We start from the raw sequence: 19,568 nt of genomic DNA, 5'->3' as shown, positions 1-19,568 counted from the left end.
TACTGAAACAAATTTGGAATCAAAGTGTATATTACCTTCAAAGAAAATCAAAAATGAGTAATATTAAAGGTGAGAACCCTCCCACACACACTGCAAGAATCCTTACTTGTGAGAATGGGAGCTGATTACATCCATCGGACTATTGCTTTGCTGTGAAGAGGAGCTGGCATTTTGCCTCTGTCTCGTTTTCATGAACTCCATTAAAATGTACTGTGCTTGTTGGAAGGCTATTAAAATCACACCCAACAGGGACAAACTGAGGATGAAAGCAACAAGGTTCATTACTGCCTGGTTCTGACTGGCATTAAAAAGACTAGCTCACTAACACAACAGTGTAAATCAACTACACTCCAATTAAAAAAAAACAAAAAAACCCACAAAAGACTGGCTCTACACAAGAGCAGTGAATCAATTGAGGGGAAATGCTAAAGACACGCTATTAAGATTCCATAAGATGTATGACTTCATAATTTCTGACATCTCTTAAAGATTCAAAAAACGAAGTGTCTGAAAATGTGACTGTTTATAATGCTAACGTTCCAATTCAATTTTAAAAGACTCTTCCAGGATAAAATCACATTTTAAAGGGTCATTCTAGTCTTCTAATCTCAAACTGCCACTGTACTGAGCTAATAACACATCATACATTGAAGATGATGATTATATATCTTAAATGTTACATGTAACATTTACATCTTCCACCGGGACTGTCAACGAACACATACGGGACACAACTGTCCATTACACTCCTAGGTCCTATGACTCGCCTACGATTCGTTTAGTATTCTCTTCAAGCTCACCAGGAACTACTCTGTCTACTTCATGAACGTCAGGGTTCTGAAAGCAATGTAAATCCTATTCAAGTCATAGGCTTTGATCCCAAGACACACATTTCCATGCAACTTGCCTGGATGGCATCTCCACTCCGTGAGGGAGGAGCAGTGGAGAAGGTGGCGGCCTACCTGACAAAGAAGACGGTGAGCCTCCAAAAGGACTCCTCCCAGCTGGGTCCTGGAACCACGTCCGCACACAGAGGCAGCAGGTGATGAGGGAGGGTCACGTTGAGAGTGAAGCGGAACTCCAGGTCTGCCGCCGTGACCAGAGTCAGCTCGCGGATGACCCAGGACGAGGTGAAGTCTGGAGTAAACCTGACAACAAGAGGCATCTTTAGGAACTCTGACGGTTTTAATTTTAGCCACGAAACAAAATAACTGTAATGGCAGCAAAATTTCTTCTCTAAGATAAACACGTCCACATGAAAACAACTCAAGACATCTTACCAATGAAAAAAGGTTTTCCTCACAATATAGTAAATGCATCCCCAAACTGAAATGAGGTTAAAGCCCAATACTCACACAATGCTGATGTCCCGGGACGTGTTGGGGTCCAAGGAAAACTGATGACAGTCTAGCACTTCGAATCCATAACCTTGGCAATTATACCCATTAATTTTCAGAGATGTCACGGTTATAGGAAGTGGTCCGATATTCTCGACCTTAAAGTTCTTTGTAATTGATAAAATTTGCTTGCTGTCTTTCAGTTCTAGTGAAGATGAACAGTGATAATTAGGACAGGTGAACGGCAAAATTTATGTAAAATAATTTACTGAAGCAACATTTACTGAATCCACAAACCCATGATCTACATGATTAAAATGTAAAAATATTCAATATAAGCTCAAAGCATGATTCCTAGCTAAATTCTACAAAAGTTCTAGATTCTGTTATACTACCAGAATATGATAAAAATACTTAACTAGTCAGAGTTTTTCTACAATTAAATGATCTGCCTGGGTACCAAAAGTAACCAAAATCTCTTCTTTGTTCTTTTACTTATTAAAGATTAAGGTGAAAAGTTTATTCTTCTCAGAAGCCTAATAGTTTGGATTTACCAGAGCCACCATGTACCCTGTGCCCAGGGTCCAACAGGACCAGGGAAGAGGGTGTGTGTGCTTCTGTGTAAACCCATCATGGACGCTAGAAACGCAGTTCAAACTTTCGTGACATTAAGAAGGAGTAAACAGTTAAATCCATGCAAATAATGAGAGCACATTTCATATTGGGAGTTTAAAAAAGGAAAAGATCAATTTTTTAAATATTCCTATAAATTTATAACTCACAATTTATTGCATATTAGGACTAACATTTTATCTGGTTCTACAGTTTATACTCCTCCTTAATTCTAACTTTCAAGGTCAACTCTAAACTACTGAATAAATGAATGAAAAAAATGAACATTCTGATGCAGATTTTGAATGCAAAACAGCCAATCTTTTCAAATGCAGTGCTCATTTAGCATAGTTTTCTTAAAAAAAAAAAAAATTCCAATCAGGCATCAAAATAGCTCTACAAATTATCCAATGGTTTCACCAGTCAGTTTTCTCCATAGGAAACATATTGTTACACTAAAATGAGTTCAGTGTGTTCTTGAAATTAAAAATAATAATAGGAAAACAGGACAGAATTTACCAAAAACATTTTACATCTATTGTTTGATTTCTGTCTTAGTTCCTAACAAAGTTCTTCAAACTAATTAATATAAGTAGTTTAAAAGCACTTGATTTAAACATATGCAAAATTTAGAATTTTCTAATGGAACACTTAAATAAATTTCTAAATCTGCACTGTCTGATACAGTAGCCACTAGACACATACGGCTACTTAAATTTAAACAGGGCTTCCCTGGTGACGCAGTGGTTGAGAGTCTGCCTGCCAACGCAGGGGACACAGGTTTGATCCCTGGTCCAGGAAGATACCACATGCCACAGAGCAACTAAGCCTGTGCACCACAACTGCTGAGCCCATGCTCCATAACTACTGAAGCCCGTGTGCATCTAGAGCCCATGCTCCACAACAAGAGAAGCCACTGCAATGAGAAACCCGAGCACTACAACAAAGGGTAGCCCCCGCTCGCCACAACTAGAGAAAGCCCCGCGCAGCAACAAAGACCCAATGCAGCCAAAAATAAAATAAATAATTTAAAAAACAAAATGAGATCTTAAAAAAGTTAAAGAAAAAAAGAAAGAAAATTTAAACAAATTTAAAAATAGTTTCTCAGTCACATGAGCTATATTTTAAGCAATCACCCACATGTGGTGAGTGGCTGCAGTACCGGACGACACAGACATAGAGCATTTCCATTACTGCAAAAAGTACTATTGGTTACCTTACCTTCAGCCTTCTCTCCACTTATCATTTTGGTGTGATTTTCTATGATTAGGTAACTGATAACCAAATTTAACGGTTTCTTACTATTTATCTTAAATATCTGACACTCTACTGGTAACTTTATATTGTACTTTTTCTCCCATATCTATTATTTAAGTTGGGTTAAATATCTAAGGCTATTGTTTCTAATCAAGTGGTACCAGCCTATATATGCTCAAATGTTCACCTGATTTCATTATTTGCATCAATACAATGAATTTGACTGTAAAATTTTAAAAGAATCTTCTCATATCTCCTTTTGCTCTTGGCTTTGGCACCAAGTCTGCCCTGTCCAAGTGCCACGTACACAGACCACGCGCACGGACTCACGTCGCCGGCAGTCCATCAGCGTGGACTCGGGCACCTTAAAGCGCAGGGAACCTCCAGCGCCAGGAAGTCTTCCACCCACTTTCAGTAGCTCTCTTGCTCCAAATCCTTCCACACCAACCATATCGATAACAGTCAAGTTATTCCTACAGAGAAAACAGATGCAAATAAAAACGCACTGCAACAGACTTGTCACAAGATACAATGCACTTGAATTTAAATATTCCTAATTAGCAAAAAATCGTTTTTAAAGTTTTAAGGAAAAAAAATCAATTTAAATAGTGTGGCATCTCCCGCCATCTCAGAGCCTGGAAGCTGCCAGGCCCGGCAGAGTCGCGGCAAGCTCACAGGGCAGGAACCAGCAAATGGTCATGACTGCTCTCCAATCTCTGCCCCAGAATGGAAGCCCATATTTTTCTAACCAGACACCAGGTTGGAGATCACCGGTCTCACCTCCAAGAGACAAAAGTGAAAAAATAAACTGGGGGCCACAGAGAAACACTAACAAAATTGGACAAATTGATAAAAATTGTTTACAGGGTGAATTAAGAAGGAGTTTTCACAGCAATTCTGACTATAAGAAATTCTTCCTTAGGGATAATTTGAGAAATGAAATCCTACCCTATCTTTGGGACCAAAGAGCATGCTACAATAGCATATTATCTACTCAAGTTCTATTAGTCACACAGTAATTTAGACTAGCTTTTGCCTTTTCCTTAACTGAAATCGTGATTCCTAGGATGAAAAAGTGGAAATGTTGTTTAAATGATGTGCACTGCACTGAACGCCAGTCATCATTAATGTAAACACTAGAAGCAGAGAGGATTCATTCCTAGTTATGCAAAATACACTGAGATATCTTTACATCTCCATCTAAAGGACTAAAACCTTTACTGGACCACTTAAAAGCCACTTAAGTGAGGTTAGATGACTGATGTTGTTGACAGAAAAATACTGTGTCTCTCAATACAGAAACTACCAAAAATAAATTAACTACTATAAAAAACTGAGACTTCCTTTTCAAGTCTGGCATAGTTGAAGCTAAGACAAGGTAAAGCTTATCTCCACACGTTCTATGACCTTAATTCTTCAACAGAGAATGGGTTTAAAATGAAACACACTGTCAGCAGAACATTAGTCATTAGTTTATTCTAGTAGGGCTTAGTTAAAATGCTTAGTAAAAGCCACTTTTAAGAACTTTTAGTGCTTTTTCCTTTTAGTAGCATTCTCCTGGAGAAGAACAAACTCACATGATACACTAAAGGAAGTCCAGAATAAGAGTCTTTGCCACATGATCTGACACTAGCAAAGTTTTAAGAAAAATAACTAAAATGTCATTAATGAAAAATTAAATTTGTGTTAAGACTCACCAATGCAGACAGCTTCAACACAGATCTGTATTTACTGTAAATTTTTGAAATTTACTATAAAATTTACTGTATTTACGGCAAAGTTTAGTCCATGAAGACTAAAGAGGAAAAAATTTTGAGACTGAAAAACATTCAGCTGCTTAAATCAGTTGGCAATAGCTGTTCCTTTAAAAGGAAGGAATAGAAGTAAAAAGAGCCAGTGGGCTCAACTAAGCACTTTTCCATGGTCCTCTGGGGCTACAGAGAATTCCAGAAGCAAGACAGGTATGAGACTGGTATAAGTCCAAACGCTGCGGAATGAAAACAGCAGTGTTTCAATTATTCTTCTGAGCTGAGGAGAGAAAAGTTCAGTATGGGCGTGTGTGTATGCGTGTGTGTGCGCGCGCGCTCTGTCCTCTGGGATGACTGATGGGATGCCCAGGGAAGGGTACCACCGTCCTCAGAGAGGTGGGCACACGCTCCCCACGGCACAAGGCAGGAACCTGACGCACATGGGGATTAAGTGTGGAGCCTCAGGGAGCCGCTCTCCTCAGCCGCAGCCTCTCCTACCCTTTGACACAGCTCATCACTGAGGGCCTGAGGGAATGTCAGCTCTTAGCTAAAGGGATTACGTCTTCTTGAGAGAAAGAGTCAGCCAGCCAAGGAGAAAGCAGCAGACAGGGACACACCTACCGCATTAGGATGAGGGAGGTGACTTTTCCATAGTCAGCTGGCGTGAAAACTACACCAACCCTTTTCCTTTCCAAAGGCTGCAGATGTAAGTGGAGGACACCAAACCTGGATTCCTCAGAACGCACACCCTGTAAGTTATTAATAAGTGCAATTAACTCCTGGATTCCATCTTCATTAAATGCATAAACATGACTGCTGTTTCTTTAACGTCTGGATCTGACCACCCAAATCAACCTGTGGAACTTGTTTACCGCGAGAGTTCACATTTACATTTACCGCAATCAACAATTTACCACATTTATCACATTTACCACATTTATCACATTTACCACATTCATCAACAATTCTGAGCCCAGCTGAGAAGCAGAGGCAGAGGCTGCAAGACAACCTGACGCAGATGCTGGAAAGGGGACCTGCCTCCTGGAGCAGATGGGAGCTGGGGCTACAGGCCTTTGATGCAAAGATACGTTGGATATAAAACAAAACCAAGAAAACAGAGCAATAGCCTCTGCTTGAATGCTACAGGGATCTGATCAAAGCAGCCACCCACTGCTGGACAGCCCTACATTCTCTTTAATATTAAGTTTATAAAGAAACCACCTTTATTATATTTAGTCTCTCCATTTAGGAGAAAGATCTTCATTTACTCACATCCTCCTTTATTCCTCCCAAGATAACTCTCTCTGAATAAATTTTGTATTCTAAATTTAATATTCAAGATTTAGTTGTTCATCATTGTGGCAGACTTTCCCTCTCTCCAATGTTTTTTCTAGCTCCTTCTCACTAAAAATAACTTTATTAATTTTTTAGAACTATAACCAGTCTGCATAGTATTTCTCTTTTCTATATTTTTAGTTTTTAAGTGTTTTATCCCTCAGTTCTTGTAGCATTTCCCATACTATTTGAAAGAAGAAATAGTGATGGTATTTGATTCATTTTCATTAAAATTATAAACTTCATGAAGGCAGGAATTCTGCTTTACACACATTAATGAATATTGAAGAAAAAGCTGCCAATTTAGGGTATTAAAAGTACAATAACAGCACCAACTATTAAATAAAATAGTTTTTATATGCCAGGCTCTGGAATATAATTAGGCATACAAAATGCTAAGCTTTCTATAAACCTATGGACTCTTCAAATATTATTATGAGTGGGAAAGAGGAGACCTGGAGAGATTAAATAATGTAATTTGCCCAGGACCACACAAAGGAGCCTGGATTTGGAAACTTGACTATCTAATTCTATGCTCTTAACCAAAGGAACTACATTCCTAAAAACAAACCAACAAAACAAAAATGTAGGCCTTTCTTACACGGCAAAGAATTCTAATAAGAATTGTAAGTTAAATTTGTAAGTGTCTCAAAGACATTGATACTGACAATAAATTAATAATGGTAATAATTTCCTTTCTCACAGAAGGTGTAATATTCTCGGGGAAAATCTTCAATTACAGATTAAAAACTTCTTCCAAGTGAGTTGCACCATTTGTTTAAATCTGAATAAAACATGGAAAAGAAACTGGCATGATTTTTTGGAATTTCAAATTACATATGATTAAATAGTCATGAGGGGCAAAATACCTGTTAGCAATTGGACTCCTCTACCTCCCAACAGTCCTGGGAGACTGCCTGGTGGAGAGAAGAATGAGAGGGACAGGGCTGGACCGGCTCGCTAACACAAGACCCTGCTGCCTACACTACTGACAGAGGGAAAGGAATGCAACTGCTTGTGTGTTTCTTATTGTAAATAACTGTTAAAAACCCACTTAAAAGCCTGGTTTGATTCCTTCTGTTTTAACTCACAGCTGGAGGTTACTGTGGCCTCCCTCTTTCAAGTCAGAGCCAACAGTGTATCTTTGGAGGGGTATGGGTAGAGAACGAAGAAAATACCCACGGCATTTAAATACGTGTGTGTATTAGAACTACAGTGATAAGCATATGTGTGTCTACATGTGTATTTGTGTATTTTTTTAAGAGATGCCTCATTTTTTAATTCATCTCAACCACAGAATACCGATGACCCACAGAACAAATGCGTGAAAACTCAGAAACCAGCCTGCCAAGTTCCCAGTCAAGCAACATCCTTGCCACATGACATGCTTACTCCCTCCCGAGTATTTATGCAAGACCTCATGAGGGCTTAAGAATTCCAGAGAAATCTTTTTTTATAGATGAGGTAAATATCACAGAAATTGTATGATCTGCTAAAAACATGAAGCCAGTTTAGTAAGAGAAGATTTTTTTTAACATATTTCCTTTTATGTTATCTTGCTCTTAAAAGAATCTGATGGGGCCAAGGAATCTTAAGAGAATTATAAATTCTGAGGTCTCGAGTTTTATGGTTTTCTACATAGCTCTGATTCAACGGTTACTTCCTCACTCACGTGAATCTAAATAATCAAATTAAAATGATTTACAGGCTCACAGAGCCATGGGCTCATGCTGCATTAGTTAACTGGGAAAAGCTGCTGCGTGTACTTAACTCCTAGAATATAAAATTAGAGAGCCACATGTATCACGTAAACACAATTGAGACATAAATCAGTGCGGCCCATATGCTACGCGTCTAGTTCATCAGAATTCTTTTTTCTGTTTACAGATGACATCCTACCTGGTAAGGGCAAGCTTTGGTGAGCTGGAATTCACTAGTTGTGAAATTAATCATCTGCATATCGGTGCCAAACCTATAAAGAAAAAAATGTTTAAAATAGCATTCCCAGCGATGGAACCTGATTCTCAGCCACGGACCATTCTATCTCCCAGTGGACATTCGGCCCTATCTGGAGATGCTTTCGGTTGCCACGGCTCGGAAGGTCCTACCAGCATCTACCGGGTGGAAGCCACAGACGCTGCTAAACGTCCTTCAAAGCACAGAGCACCCCGCCCCCCACCTCAAACGGGGACCCCTGTGGTCCAAAACGTCAGCAGTGCTGATGCTGAGACCCGGGGACGAGGGCAGGTGCCACTAAGCTGGAAGAGGAAACGTTCTAAGTGAAACCGTGCTTGTGGTGCAAAAATAAGATGTAACAGGCATGAGCTATGAGCCTACTTTACGTAACAACCCAAGGTTAAGATGCACTAAACTGCTAAACTCATTTTTTGTGTTGCCCAGGGGGTCACTGTGATTTCAATTCTAAATTTTAGGAGTGTATGTGAAAAATCATGATTGTAAAGGTTCCCTGACAGGAAAAGAATATTCTGCTGGGCCCTGGACTTGACACAGTAACCCTGAGAAGTGCCATCGGGGGTCTGCACAGAGACGCTGGGGGCCGAGGTCACGGCTGATCCGGTGCACACCCACACGCAGGTACCGGAGGAAAACGTGAAGGATATTCAATAATTTCGGGTCTTAACAGGACCTCCCACCCCCCCCCACTCCCCAGCTATGAGAGGTCTTCACCGGCTGGGCGTTACCATTTGTGTAGCAGGCGCGCGGCCGCCTCGGGCTTCGGGTACGAGGAGATAGGCAGGAGCTGCAAGGAGACCGGCCACGAGGAGGGGTTCTTCACCACAAAGTACTTCACCTAGATGTGCGGAGAGGAGAGTCAGACCCCAAGGAGGGCAGCACCACTCCTGAGACACCCCTGCAAAAGGGCATCACCTGCGCCCAACCTCAATCCATCGTACCAGTCAATTCCAGGGGCAGTTTAGAGAATAAATGGCCTGTGTACTTCACAATAGCTATGCTACAAAAGGCAGAGAGGCTGCAGAAGATGGAAGGACATGAAGGCCACCTCGCCGGTCAAGATGAGACCCTGGGTTGGATGCTATGAAGTATATGAGTGGGATAACTGGACAGACTTGAATGTAGGCTGCAGATTAGATAACCTTATTATGATTAATGTTTGCATCTTCTGATTTTGATCATTATACTCTGATATGTAAGAAAATGTTCTTGTTCTTAGGAAATTCACATGGAAGTAGTTAGAGGTCAGGGGCATGATGCCGGCTGCGGCCCTCTCCCCTCTGAGCTTCAAACTTACTCACTCCTACTGAAGCCTGTGTTAGGATCTTCTCTGTGGTTGCAGTTGAATACTTTCTTAGTTGGTAGACTCTGAACTGAATACAGACTTCATAAAATGTGTTTGTTTTAAGGACCTTCAGTCTAGCCACGAGTTTTATTCCTTATTTTGTTGTTCTGACACCTCCCTCCTAAAAGCGCCGCATGGGGACCTCCCTGGTGGCGCAGTGGTTAAGAATTCACCTGCCAATGCAGGGGACATGGGTTCGATCCCTGGGCTGGGAAGACTCTACATGCTACAGAGCAACTAAGCCCGTGCACCACGACTACCGAACCTGCGCTCTAGAGCCTGTGAGCCACAAATACCAAGCCCGTGTGCCGCAACCACTGAAGCCCAAGTGCCTAGAGCCCGTGCTCCACAACAAGAGAAGCCACCGCACTGAGAAGGCTGTGAACCGCAACGAAGAGTAGCCTCGCTCTCTGCAACTAGAGAAAGCCTGCACGCAGCAACGAGGACCCAACACAGCCAATAAATAAATAAATAAACTTAAAAAATAAAGGAAAAAAACAAAAATAAAAGCGCTGAATGGCACATGTGTGTCACTTAAATTTCAACTACTTTTGGTTCTGCAACAGTATCTCATGGTGGAAATACTCTGATAACGTCAAAAGCCAAGAGCTGGGGTGAAACAAAGAGATGAAAAGAAGCAGGACCCTCACCACGTTGTTCCTCAGGGCAGTGGCACTGAAGTTCAGCACGAGGCCAGGCTCCGGAATCAAACGGGGCAGGAAGAGAGCAAAGGGTTCTGACTCCTTGGATTTCTTCACGTGGGCAAACCGAGTCATTCCTAAAACGTTCCTCCTGTGTAATTCATAAAGAAAGAAATGATGAAAAATAATTTTGACATAAAGAAAGGAAACCACTAAGTATCACTTCCACTAAAAGGAACAAGGGGAGAAAAATGGCTTTTTCGGGGTCTGGGGGACACAAAGTACAAGATGATCCTGGAACATCCTGTTTTACTAGAAAGCAAGGACGTGCTCAAAGAATGGTAGGCACTTGCCAAAGGGACCACAAGCCAGCCTCAAAGGGCTCCCATCAGCCAAATTTGGGACAAGTTAGCATCAACAATAATAATGGTGGTAATGACCAAAGAATCCACAGCAATGATCAAACAGAGTGTAGAATGAACAAAATAATTAGAAACACCATTTCTGCAGTCATCAGTTCAACAACTGATCCCAGGCAAGGATTATCCATGGGTGCTAAAATTATGAGGTGAAACACTCTTAGGGAACAGGAAATGTATGTGGTCGCAAATCATCATAGCACAGGGTTTCCTAGGTGGCGCAGTGGTTAAGAATCCACCTGCCAATGCAGGCGACATGGGTTCGACCCCTGCTCCAGGAAGATCCCACATGCTGTGGAGGAACTAAGCCCGTGTGCCACAACTATTGAGCCTGCGCTTTAGAGCCCATGAGCCACAACTATTGAGCCCACGTGCTGCAACTACTGAAGCCCACACGCCTAGAGCCCATGCTCTGCAACAAGAGAAGCCATGGCAATGAGGAGCCTGCACACCACAACAAAGAGTAGTCCCCACTCACCGCAACTAGAGAAAGCCCACACACAGCAAAATAGACCCAACATAGCTAATAAGATAAATAAATTTTTAAAAAAATCATCATAGCACATATTACTTATAAATCACAAAAGGAAAATTATCTACAATGGAAAGAGTCAAATGATTCCACCGATCAATGTCACTAATGGGACAAATTGACATTTATGTCCCTCATCAGGTGATGCAATGCTAAGGACGCAAGACCAACCAAGTAATTAGTACTCTTTCCCGAAAAGTATGTTGAATGGGAATGTAAACTTGAAGAATCAACCTAAAAAAAAAAAATCCAGAGTGTTGAATGTTCTCTAAGACAACTGGCTAGGACGCGTTAAAACACTGACGCTACGAAAGACAAAGAAAGGTGGGGACACTAGTCTAAAGAAAATTAAGGGAACATGACAGCCAAATGCAATGCCTGGTTCTGGAATGGATCCTGGATTTTAAAAAAGAAAAAAGAAAAAGACAGCTATAATGGATATCTGGGGCCAACTAGGGAAACGTGAACCTGGACTGTGTAATTCTCATGTAGTTGCATCAGTATTAAGTTTGCTGCGTATGTAATGGCAGTGTAGTTATATATAGGAGAATGTTCTCCTTAGGAAAGAAAGCTTTCCTAATAAAGTACTGCAAGTTGAAGTATCATGATATCTACAGCTTATTTTCAAATGACTCAGCAAAAAGAAAATGTGTGTGTGTGCACATAGATACAGATGTAGAGAGAGGAAAAAAGTGAAAGTGGTAAAATGTAAACAACTGGTGAGTCTGGGTTAGGAATGTGTGAGTATTCACCATACTATACTTTTCCAACTCTTCTATGGTTTGAAATTCATCAAAATAAAAGGCTAGATACTCAAAATTCAGTACTGAAATTTCAATGAAGTATTATGTTAAAGTGTCTCTCAGAGCTAAATAAAAGAAACAAAGAAAGGTGAAAAACATACTTGCAGACGTCACCATTTTTTAATTTCTTCCATCTTTCATACAATGTATTTGCAAGTTTGGAATCCACATCCCAGGTTGATCGATCCAGAGAAAGGCTCCCTTCCCAGTTGGGATTTTCTACAAGTTAGATCAGATTTACTATTTAGATGTACAGAAAACTCAATTCACTTAGTAAATAATGCCAAGGGCTGAGGGTTAAAACTCTCTCAAACTTCTCAAGGACGGTAAAGTAATCAATGCCGCCCCCCTCCCCCTCCCCCGTCCTCTGATTGTTTACTAAAAGTCCCTCTAACTCAATGGCAAATGATATACCAAATCAAAGAAACATGTATGAAACAGAACTAAATCGAATTATGTGAAGGTAATAACATAAAAGACACATGGCTCATGAATACAGTCTGTAACAGGTTAAAAATTACACTCAGACCATGTTGAACAGCTTTGAATCTAAAAGGCTAAGCCGCTTGCACGTAAGTGCTGGTCATCAACTAAGCAGAAAGGTTACTAGGCAGAAAGCTGATGGGCAAACAGCAACCCTCAGAAGAGGGCCCCGAGCAGGGCTCAGCCTGCAGCAGGTGCATGGTTACATTTCTGAGCTGGTCTCCTGCTCACCTCGCCCTTTCTACTTATCTGTTCTGTCTTGTCTGTGCTAAAGAGTGTATCAGGGTGGAAAAGGGGGAATCTGTCAAAAGAAATCTCTGTGCTCTAACACTCTCCTTAGATAACATATTTTAATAAGTCAAAGGCAGGGAGAAAACCAGGAACAGCTTTCTCTATCAACACCCCGGCCCTGAGTCTCATACAACAACTAGCGCTCCCTATGAGACGTTTATGCTCCTGTACTAGACTCTTCAAACGCAATTCCAAATTATTATTTTTTTTTTTACTAACTTCTACTCAGCCTTTTTATAAAAGAACCAGAATCTTCCAACTGTTCCTGGCGACAAGGTTGCTGTGATGATCAAATAACAAGTTTGGAAAAAATCCTTACGAAAGTACAGGCTAAGACTTAAGGGGGCGTTAATTACACAAGCACCTCGGATGTTTCTGGAGGATTCTTGACAATTTCAAGTCATTCTGTTCATGACCATGCTCTTAAAGAATAGAATATGATGCAATGACGTTAACAGGACTGATTATTCCATCCACAAATGCAATCTTCCTCACTTACGCCCCACCCAACCCCACGCTAGAGTTCTACGGAAAGCCTCAGGGCAAAATACTTACCCGCTTTTGATTTTCCCATGAAATAATGCAAGCCACAATGTGCTATCACTTCAAAACCCAGACTCCCTTCCTAGATTGAAAAGTAATATATGAATAACTTACAACACAACACTAAACACAAAAATCCTAATGCACTCAAATGCATAGCAGACGTGGGCCTCCACCTACACTCATCACTTCCCTTTAACCAGAAGCCAAACAACTAAAGGGGTTTCTTGGCTTCCTTTCTCCTTGAATGAGAGCTCTAACTGGCTCTCACACGCAGGGCCACTACAGTGGATTCTGTGCAATCATCAATGCCCACAGTGACAGACACCAGGCTGCCTTCTGGATTCAAGATTAAATTAGTCTCAGGACGTTCTTAGTAGGGTTTTTTAAAAACTGTCCTCTAATCCATAGTACCTCCTAAGCTAATCAGGACACTTAAATGCATGTCCCCCTTCCTAGGCTGGGAAAGCACAGAACTGCTACTTGCACACGTTCCTGCAGCCTGCCTGCTCCCTCCCAGTCACGCTTCTTGTGTGCATCCCTTGATGGGAAAAGGAAACTTCTAAGAAACCTCCTCTGCTCAAAATATGGATGAATGAAATTCACCTTACATTTTGTTTAGCATAATTTTAGAAGCCCTATCTTTAAGCTTTCAGCTAAACATGAGGCACTTCCATCTATGAAACACCAACGCTAATAAGTGAGAAAAATCATAAAGATGGTTGCATGAATGTCTCATAGTGAAAAATTAGAACCCAGCATTATACAGACGAGCTTGGATCAAAAAGAAGCAGTAACAGTAACTAAATGAAAAGAAATAAACATTAAGAAAAAATGAGACATGTTTAAGATCTAAATTAAATACAACACACCCAGACTTTAGAAAGCATTTTCTTAATTGTGAACCCTTTCAGACTTTGGATTTGGCCCGCTAAGGAAATTCAAGGGTTATGAGCAGCTGAGAGTCACTTACCAGAGGTTTAAATAAAGCATTTAATGATTTAGTTTATTTGAACTCATTGCAAGTAGGTACTAAAAGCTCAACTGTGTCTGCTACAGCAAGCACATGTTTCTTGCTCTATACATTTTGAAAGTAAGTGAAAATGAGATCTATCGACTCATAATGCCTTACTTCATTTGAAAATTACCTCAAATTACTTTATGAGAAATAGAAACTCTTTTCAAATAAAGATTTCTGTATCTAAACAATTTATCATCTAAGATTGGCCTGGTAATATCCTTCAATTTCATAGACAGCCTTCAAAAACATGAGCTCAATTCGGTCAACAAAATCCAAACACCGTAAGTTAATAAAAAAGAAACAGTAATTATTGCAAAAATTATAACACATATGCAGTGTGTAAACAATACCTTGGCCGGCGCCGAGTAAATCTGTAGAGGTATTGCAAAAACAGCACCTATGTTTGTAGTCAAAAATACATGGGTGAACAGATTTACGGCAATGTCTTTAACAGCAAGTTTCAAAGAAAATATTTTCCAACAGCCTGGAGGTAGAAATAAAGGGCCAGTGAAATTCAGAATCTAAAAAGAAAAGAAGTAAGAGAAATTACTTTCCTAACTAATGCTAATTATGATTTAAATCATTATAACGTGCGATATGAAAGTTCTTGTATACCTCCAGAAATATAATTTTACTCAATTATGTCCAGGTCAAACACTGAAATATTTTTACATAAATGATAGGTCTCACTTAATATTTAACACACAACTGTTTTTAGATTTCACAAAAGTAATCTTGAAATGCTCAAAGGTGGTATTTTACAAAAACCTAGTATTTTATCATGAACCAGGCTTCTTTTTTACTACACATAATCTTTCCAGAATTAATTATAATTTATAATATTTTTAAATAATGGTAATAGCAAGTATCTCTGAAGGATATATCCTAGTCCCTTTGAGCTCCTTGAACAATAGTTTGAAAAAAAAATAGAGAGAGCCTAAAAGTAATTCTGAAAACATTAAAAGAAACATACTTACTTTAAAATTCATAAGTGAAAGTTAGATTTTGTAAATACTAATTTCATAGTATTTGACTTTAAACAAAGCTTAACATAGGCCAAAACTTGGATAAAAATACCATGCGTACCTTTAAAATGTGTTTGGTCTCCTTGGAAACAAACCCATCATTCAATACAACACCACGGTCAAAATGGTTGAGGTACCACACTGACCAAAGCCCTGATGTGTTCTCGTGAGTCTGTATGTGAAACTGGGTTGCAGAAGAGTCCATTCGAAAATACCTGTGAACACAGGACGCGCATGCCATCAGCCCCGTGTGTACAACTACCACCAGCGTGCGAATGAGCCTCTAACTGCAAAAATCATAGCCACATAAAATGTCAGAGAACCAGTGTTGGCGCTGGCAAGGACCGGACGGATCACCTTCTTCCGCCTTCCTGCCCACGAGTGCAGCATCTCAAGGCCAGAGGGTGCAATGAGGTCAGGACCAGGACGGCTCACAGAGGCCTCCAGGCAAAACCAGGACCCTAACGTAACTCAGAAATGCTGCAGGAGTATTTCTTCCTTCTCCCGCACAGGGCCACCTGGCCTGCATATGACCCATGACCTCCATCATTCAGCTTCGTCCCTCCCATCCTGCAAACCACCCTTTCACTGCCTCCTAGCAGTGCTGATGCAGGGTAGGCAAGTCCAGAGAGACAGTCATGCAAGTCTCAGTTACATTTTTAAATCATCGGGCAGGCGCGGGGGGAACCATACGATTCCAGGGAATGCAGAATTCACCCACCCTTGAGCCACAGGAGAGGAAAGGCATGCTTTTAGTGTCGGAGTGTTTTTTTTCTTCCTGTCTTCTCTCATCCCACTGTCACAGGATGGAGCTGTTTTGAGGTAGAAGGAAATAAATGTGAAGTATCAGTATCTTTTCTTTCATTACGCCCAAACGAAAACCAGACACATGTTTCATTTATAATGTTTTAATTACTTCACTACTTCCATCTCCATTAAAATCATACTTGAGAGATAAACAAATGCTAAAATCCTTTCTTGCACCCTATCCTTGGGCCTTCCTGGCAAGTTGCCCAGGAAGTTACCCAGAAAATGGTGTCTACCTACTCACCCCTCTTTTCTAAACCAACCTCTCATTTCTTCTCTGTGTGCAGTGAGGGGGGAGGCAGAGAGAGGCAAAGCTTTGTGGCTCTCCTTTTACACAGATCTTAAGTAAGAGGCAAGTCCTCAGGTCTGTAGAGATGACAACAGTGAACAGGCAAGCCCACCGAGGAACGGTGAAGAGGTGCATGTGGAGGTGTGAGAAAGAAAGGAACAGTTCAATCTGAGAGCACAGAGGAGCCTCACGGCCAAAGTGACACGACGCTGCAAACCCCTGTGACGTATTAAATCACTTGTAAGCACTCCTTGAGCTACATCAGAACATCAAAACACTGTACTGAATTCCTAACTCTGATACTAATACCCCACTCTTTTTTTTTTTAAGCTATGTATATATATGTTTCCCCCCAAATTCAAACGCTAACAAAAAGATGTGAAAATAAGTCTACCTTTCCCCTGACGTCCCCATTACCTTAGACAAAGGAAACCACTACCCGCAGACTCCCGAGCAGCCTTCCAGGTGTTCTAGCATACACAAGTACACAGACACCCTTAGGAGAGCCACACCGCAGACACTGCCCCCCTGTGTGCGCAGAGCGTACCTGCAGAGCACAGCCCCCCGCCCGCCCCCTGCCCCGGGAGATGGACTACAAGTCTCCGGTCAGTGGAGGCTTACACTGCTCTGCTGCCACAAACGATGCATGTTTCTGTATTAGTTTTGAATATATGCGAGTGTGTCTCTAGATAACCTCCTAGAAGTAATGTTAAGGATCAGAGAGTATATATGTACATCTTAAATTTTCACAGAGATTGCCAATTTTCCCTCCCAAAAAGCCTGTGTCATTTTACACCCATGCAAAAATATGAGTGTTTTTTTTCTTCCTAATCATTACCAACACAGAATATTAACCATTTGTTTGATCTTCATAGATCTAAGTCATAAATTACATCTCACTTATTGCTTTAAATGAACATTCCTTTCAACATAAGTGAGGTGGGGCTTGTTTTCATATGTTTAAAATCTGTTTGCAGTTCTTTACAGAAATCTTTTGAACTATAAGTAAGATCCTGAAGATTGGATTGGGCTTATACTCACCAGACATTCTGCACTGATTTCTACACAAAGAAACAAACCTAGGGCAGCTCAACCTCTCTGTGAAAGCAGTACGTCCATCAGACACATTTACAACCTGGTCCTTCAAATCACCAACTGAATTACAATCTATGAACTCAAAATCCTACACATGTAGCAGAATAAAAGCAGCACTGCCATCACTTCTTCCATTGTGCTACCTCTTGTAACTATTAAGGCTGTGGAATTGAAACCGAGCCCATTCACTTTCTAAAGGCTTGCCTACGTTGTAGTCGTGAGTCATTTCACAGAAAGAACTGCCAGCGTTAACAACTAGATAACGAAAATAAAAAGACAATCTCCAATATGTTAAAAATCTGTACCTTTGCAAGTAAAAGAGGCAATTTTTGTAAAGTTTGTTGTGGAAGTAGGTAGGAGTACTGGTTCAAACTGCAGAGACAGAGCATCTCTCTGTGAGAAATGATGTACATCCTGTAACAGAAAACAATCCACAGTACTGCTCTTAGCTGGGCGCAGACGGATCCGGTTTGAATCAACCCTGTTAAAAGGACTAAGCAGCTCAGACTGGCATACAGAACAACTGCTGAGCAGGTGTGTCTGGAACAGTACGAAGGGGTGCTGACAACCTCCATCCAAACATGGGCTCAAGCACGGGAAAATGGGTTTACATGACAGCAGAAGATAACAGAGACAGTCCTCATGTTCGACAATTACATACACACTTGCAAGTTTAAACGGTACTTTGCGTGAGTATTTCCAATTACCTGTATCCATATAGGGCTGTTTCCTGAATGCAATATATACATATTCACTGCTGAGTCATCTGTCCAAAAGAATCAGAGCAGTGAGATTAGAAGAAGGGGCCATCTCACTCTCAAACCTTAATATAGTAGTTAAAATATCATAACATTACACATTTCTATAAAAAATGTAAGTCACGGTTCAACACGAAAAGTGAAATGAGGAGCTATTTTCTGTTGGGTATTCTTTTAAGTCACAACAAAAAGGACCCTGGCAAAAAGACTGATCCATCAACACAGGCTCTCTCAATGATGAACCACCAACAGAAAAAGTCCGAGTTTAGGGTCATACTACTACCGCCCTGGATGAAATGAACCAACTGGACAGCTTCAAATAAAGCTAAGGTCTCCTGATGATTGAACAGCCCCTCCTTTCCTTATCTGACAACCACACTTGGGAAAAATAAAACTCAGGATCTCAAAACGCAGGCCTCCCTTTAATTCTCACCAACAGAAGTGCTCCCCATGCAACAGGAGCCTTCTCTACACTGATGTCCACCTGGCCATTCTGGGCATCACCAGAAACTATGAACCCAAGGACAGGAAAGCTCTCCTGCTGACTCATGACTACTATAACCAGTTCTGAGGACTGGAAAGTAAACAGTGTTTGGCCAACAATTAAGACCGCCAATTCAAAATTATTCTTTGGTACCATTTCTTTCACTGAATTGTGTATATGTGTGTACACACACACACTCTCTCTCACTTACCAGAACAGTCTTGATAACCAATGGATAGGAGCAAACCCTACAGGATAAATCTTGTGGATCATATGATATGTGTCTCCTACAAAATCTCTTAGAAACAAACTGATAAACTAGGTTCCTTTTGGTAAGCAGGACACACAATTTCAAAGATAAAATTCATACAAATGAACACAAACTCACACTACTCTAATTTGTCAGGCATCTAGGAATAAGCAGCATACAACCAACTATTAAAAATACCAACGGCATGATTTGGTCAACTGAGCTTCTACCAATCAGTAAAACAGAAACAAGAGACACGAGACTTCAAATACTTCGTGAATATTTATATTAGATTGTCAGGCCCCTTTAGTTTGTTTACTATCTTCAGAACGCCAAGAAAAATTATTCCCGGGAAATGCAGAATGGTTTGCCGTTGCCACTTAGTTTACTCCAAAATAACACAGCCTTACTGGGAGACGCAGACTGAGAAGCAATTACTACTGCACTGAGTTAACAAGGAAAGCAAAGGCTCTTTGTCTTGGGTCGCAATGATACAAGCTCTAAGCAAGTGACACAGAA

At 40.7% G+C, this 19,568-nt stretch overlaps 1 protein-coding gene across 2 annotated transcripts in view; it reads right to left on the bottom strand.

Annotated features, from left to right (window-relative positions):
* TMEM131L (transmembrane 131 like) overlaps positions 1-19,568 on the bottom strand; it is a 153,884-nt gene that overhangs the window by 36,178 nt on the left and 98,138 nt on the right. Inside the window, exons 10-24 of one of the 2 annotated variants that reach the window (XM_057727266.1) lie at positions 18,265-18,323; positions 17,863-17,971; positions 16,088-16,178; positions 15,428-15,581; positions 14,692-14,862; positions 13,333-13,402; positions 12,105-12,222; positions 10,259-10,400; positions 8,992-9,101; positions 8,189-8,261; positions 5,576-5,703; positions 3,537-3,679; positions 1,356-1,542; positions 963-1,148; positions 107-256 (exon numbers count right to left, since the gene is read on the bottom strand). In XM_057727266.1, coding sequence (XP_057583249.1) covers positions 107-256; positions 963-1,148; positions 1,356-1,542; positions 3,537-3,679; positions 5,576-5,703; positions 8,189-8,261; positions 8,992-9,101; positions 10,259-10,400; positions 12,105-12,222; positions 13,333-13,402; positions 14,692-14,862; positions 15,428-15,581; positions 16,088-16,178; positions 17,863-17,971; positions 18,265-18,323 — 1,891 coding nt within the window. The remainder of the gene's footprint in view (positions 1-106; positions 257-962; positions 1,149-1,355; positions 1,543-3,536; positions 3,680-5,575; positions 5,704-8,188; positions 8,262-8,991; positions 9,102-10,258; positions 10,401-12,104; positions 12,223-13,332; positions 13,403-14,691; positions 14,863-15,427; positions 15,582-16,087; positions 16,179-17,862; positions 17,972-18,264; positions 18,324-19,568) is intronic. The other variant, XM_057727267.1, reaches the window with a different exon arrangement.

The sequence above is a fragment of the Hippopotamus amphibius genome, chromosome 3 (genome assembly GCF_030028045.1).
Source record: "Hippopotamus amphibius kiboko isolate mHipAmp2 chromosome 3, mHipAmp2.hap2, whole genome shotgun sequence".
Taxonomy (NCBI): Eukaryota; Metazoa; Chordata; class Mammalia; order Artiodactyla; family Hippopotamidae; genus Hippopotamus; species Hippopotamus amphibius.
This window is presented reverse-complemented; position numbering and strand designations above follow the sequence as displayed.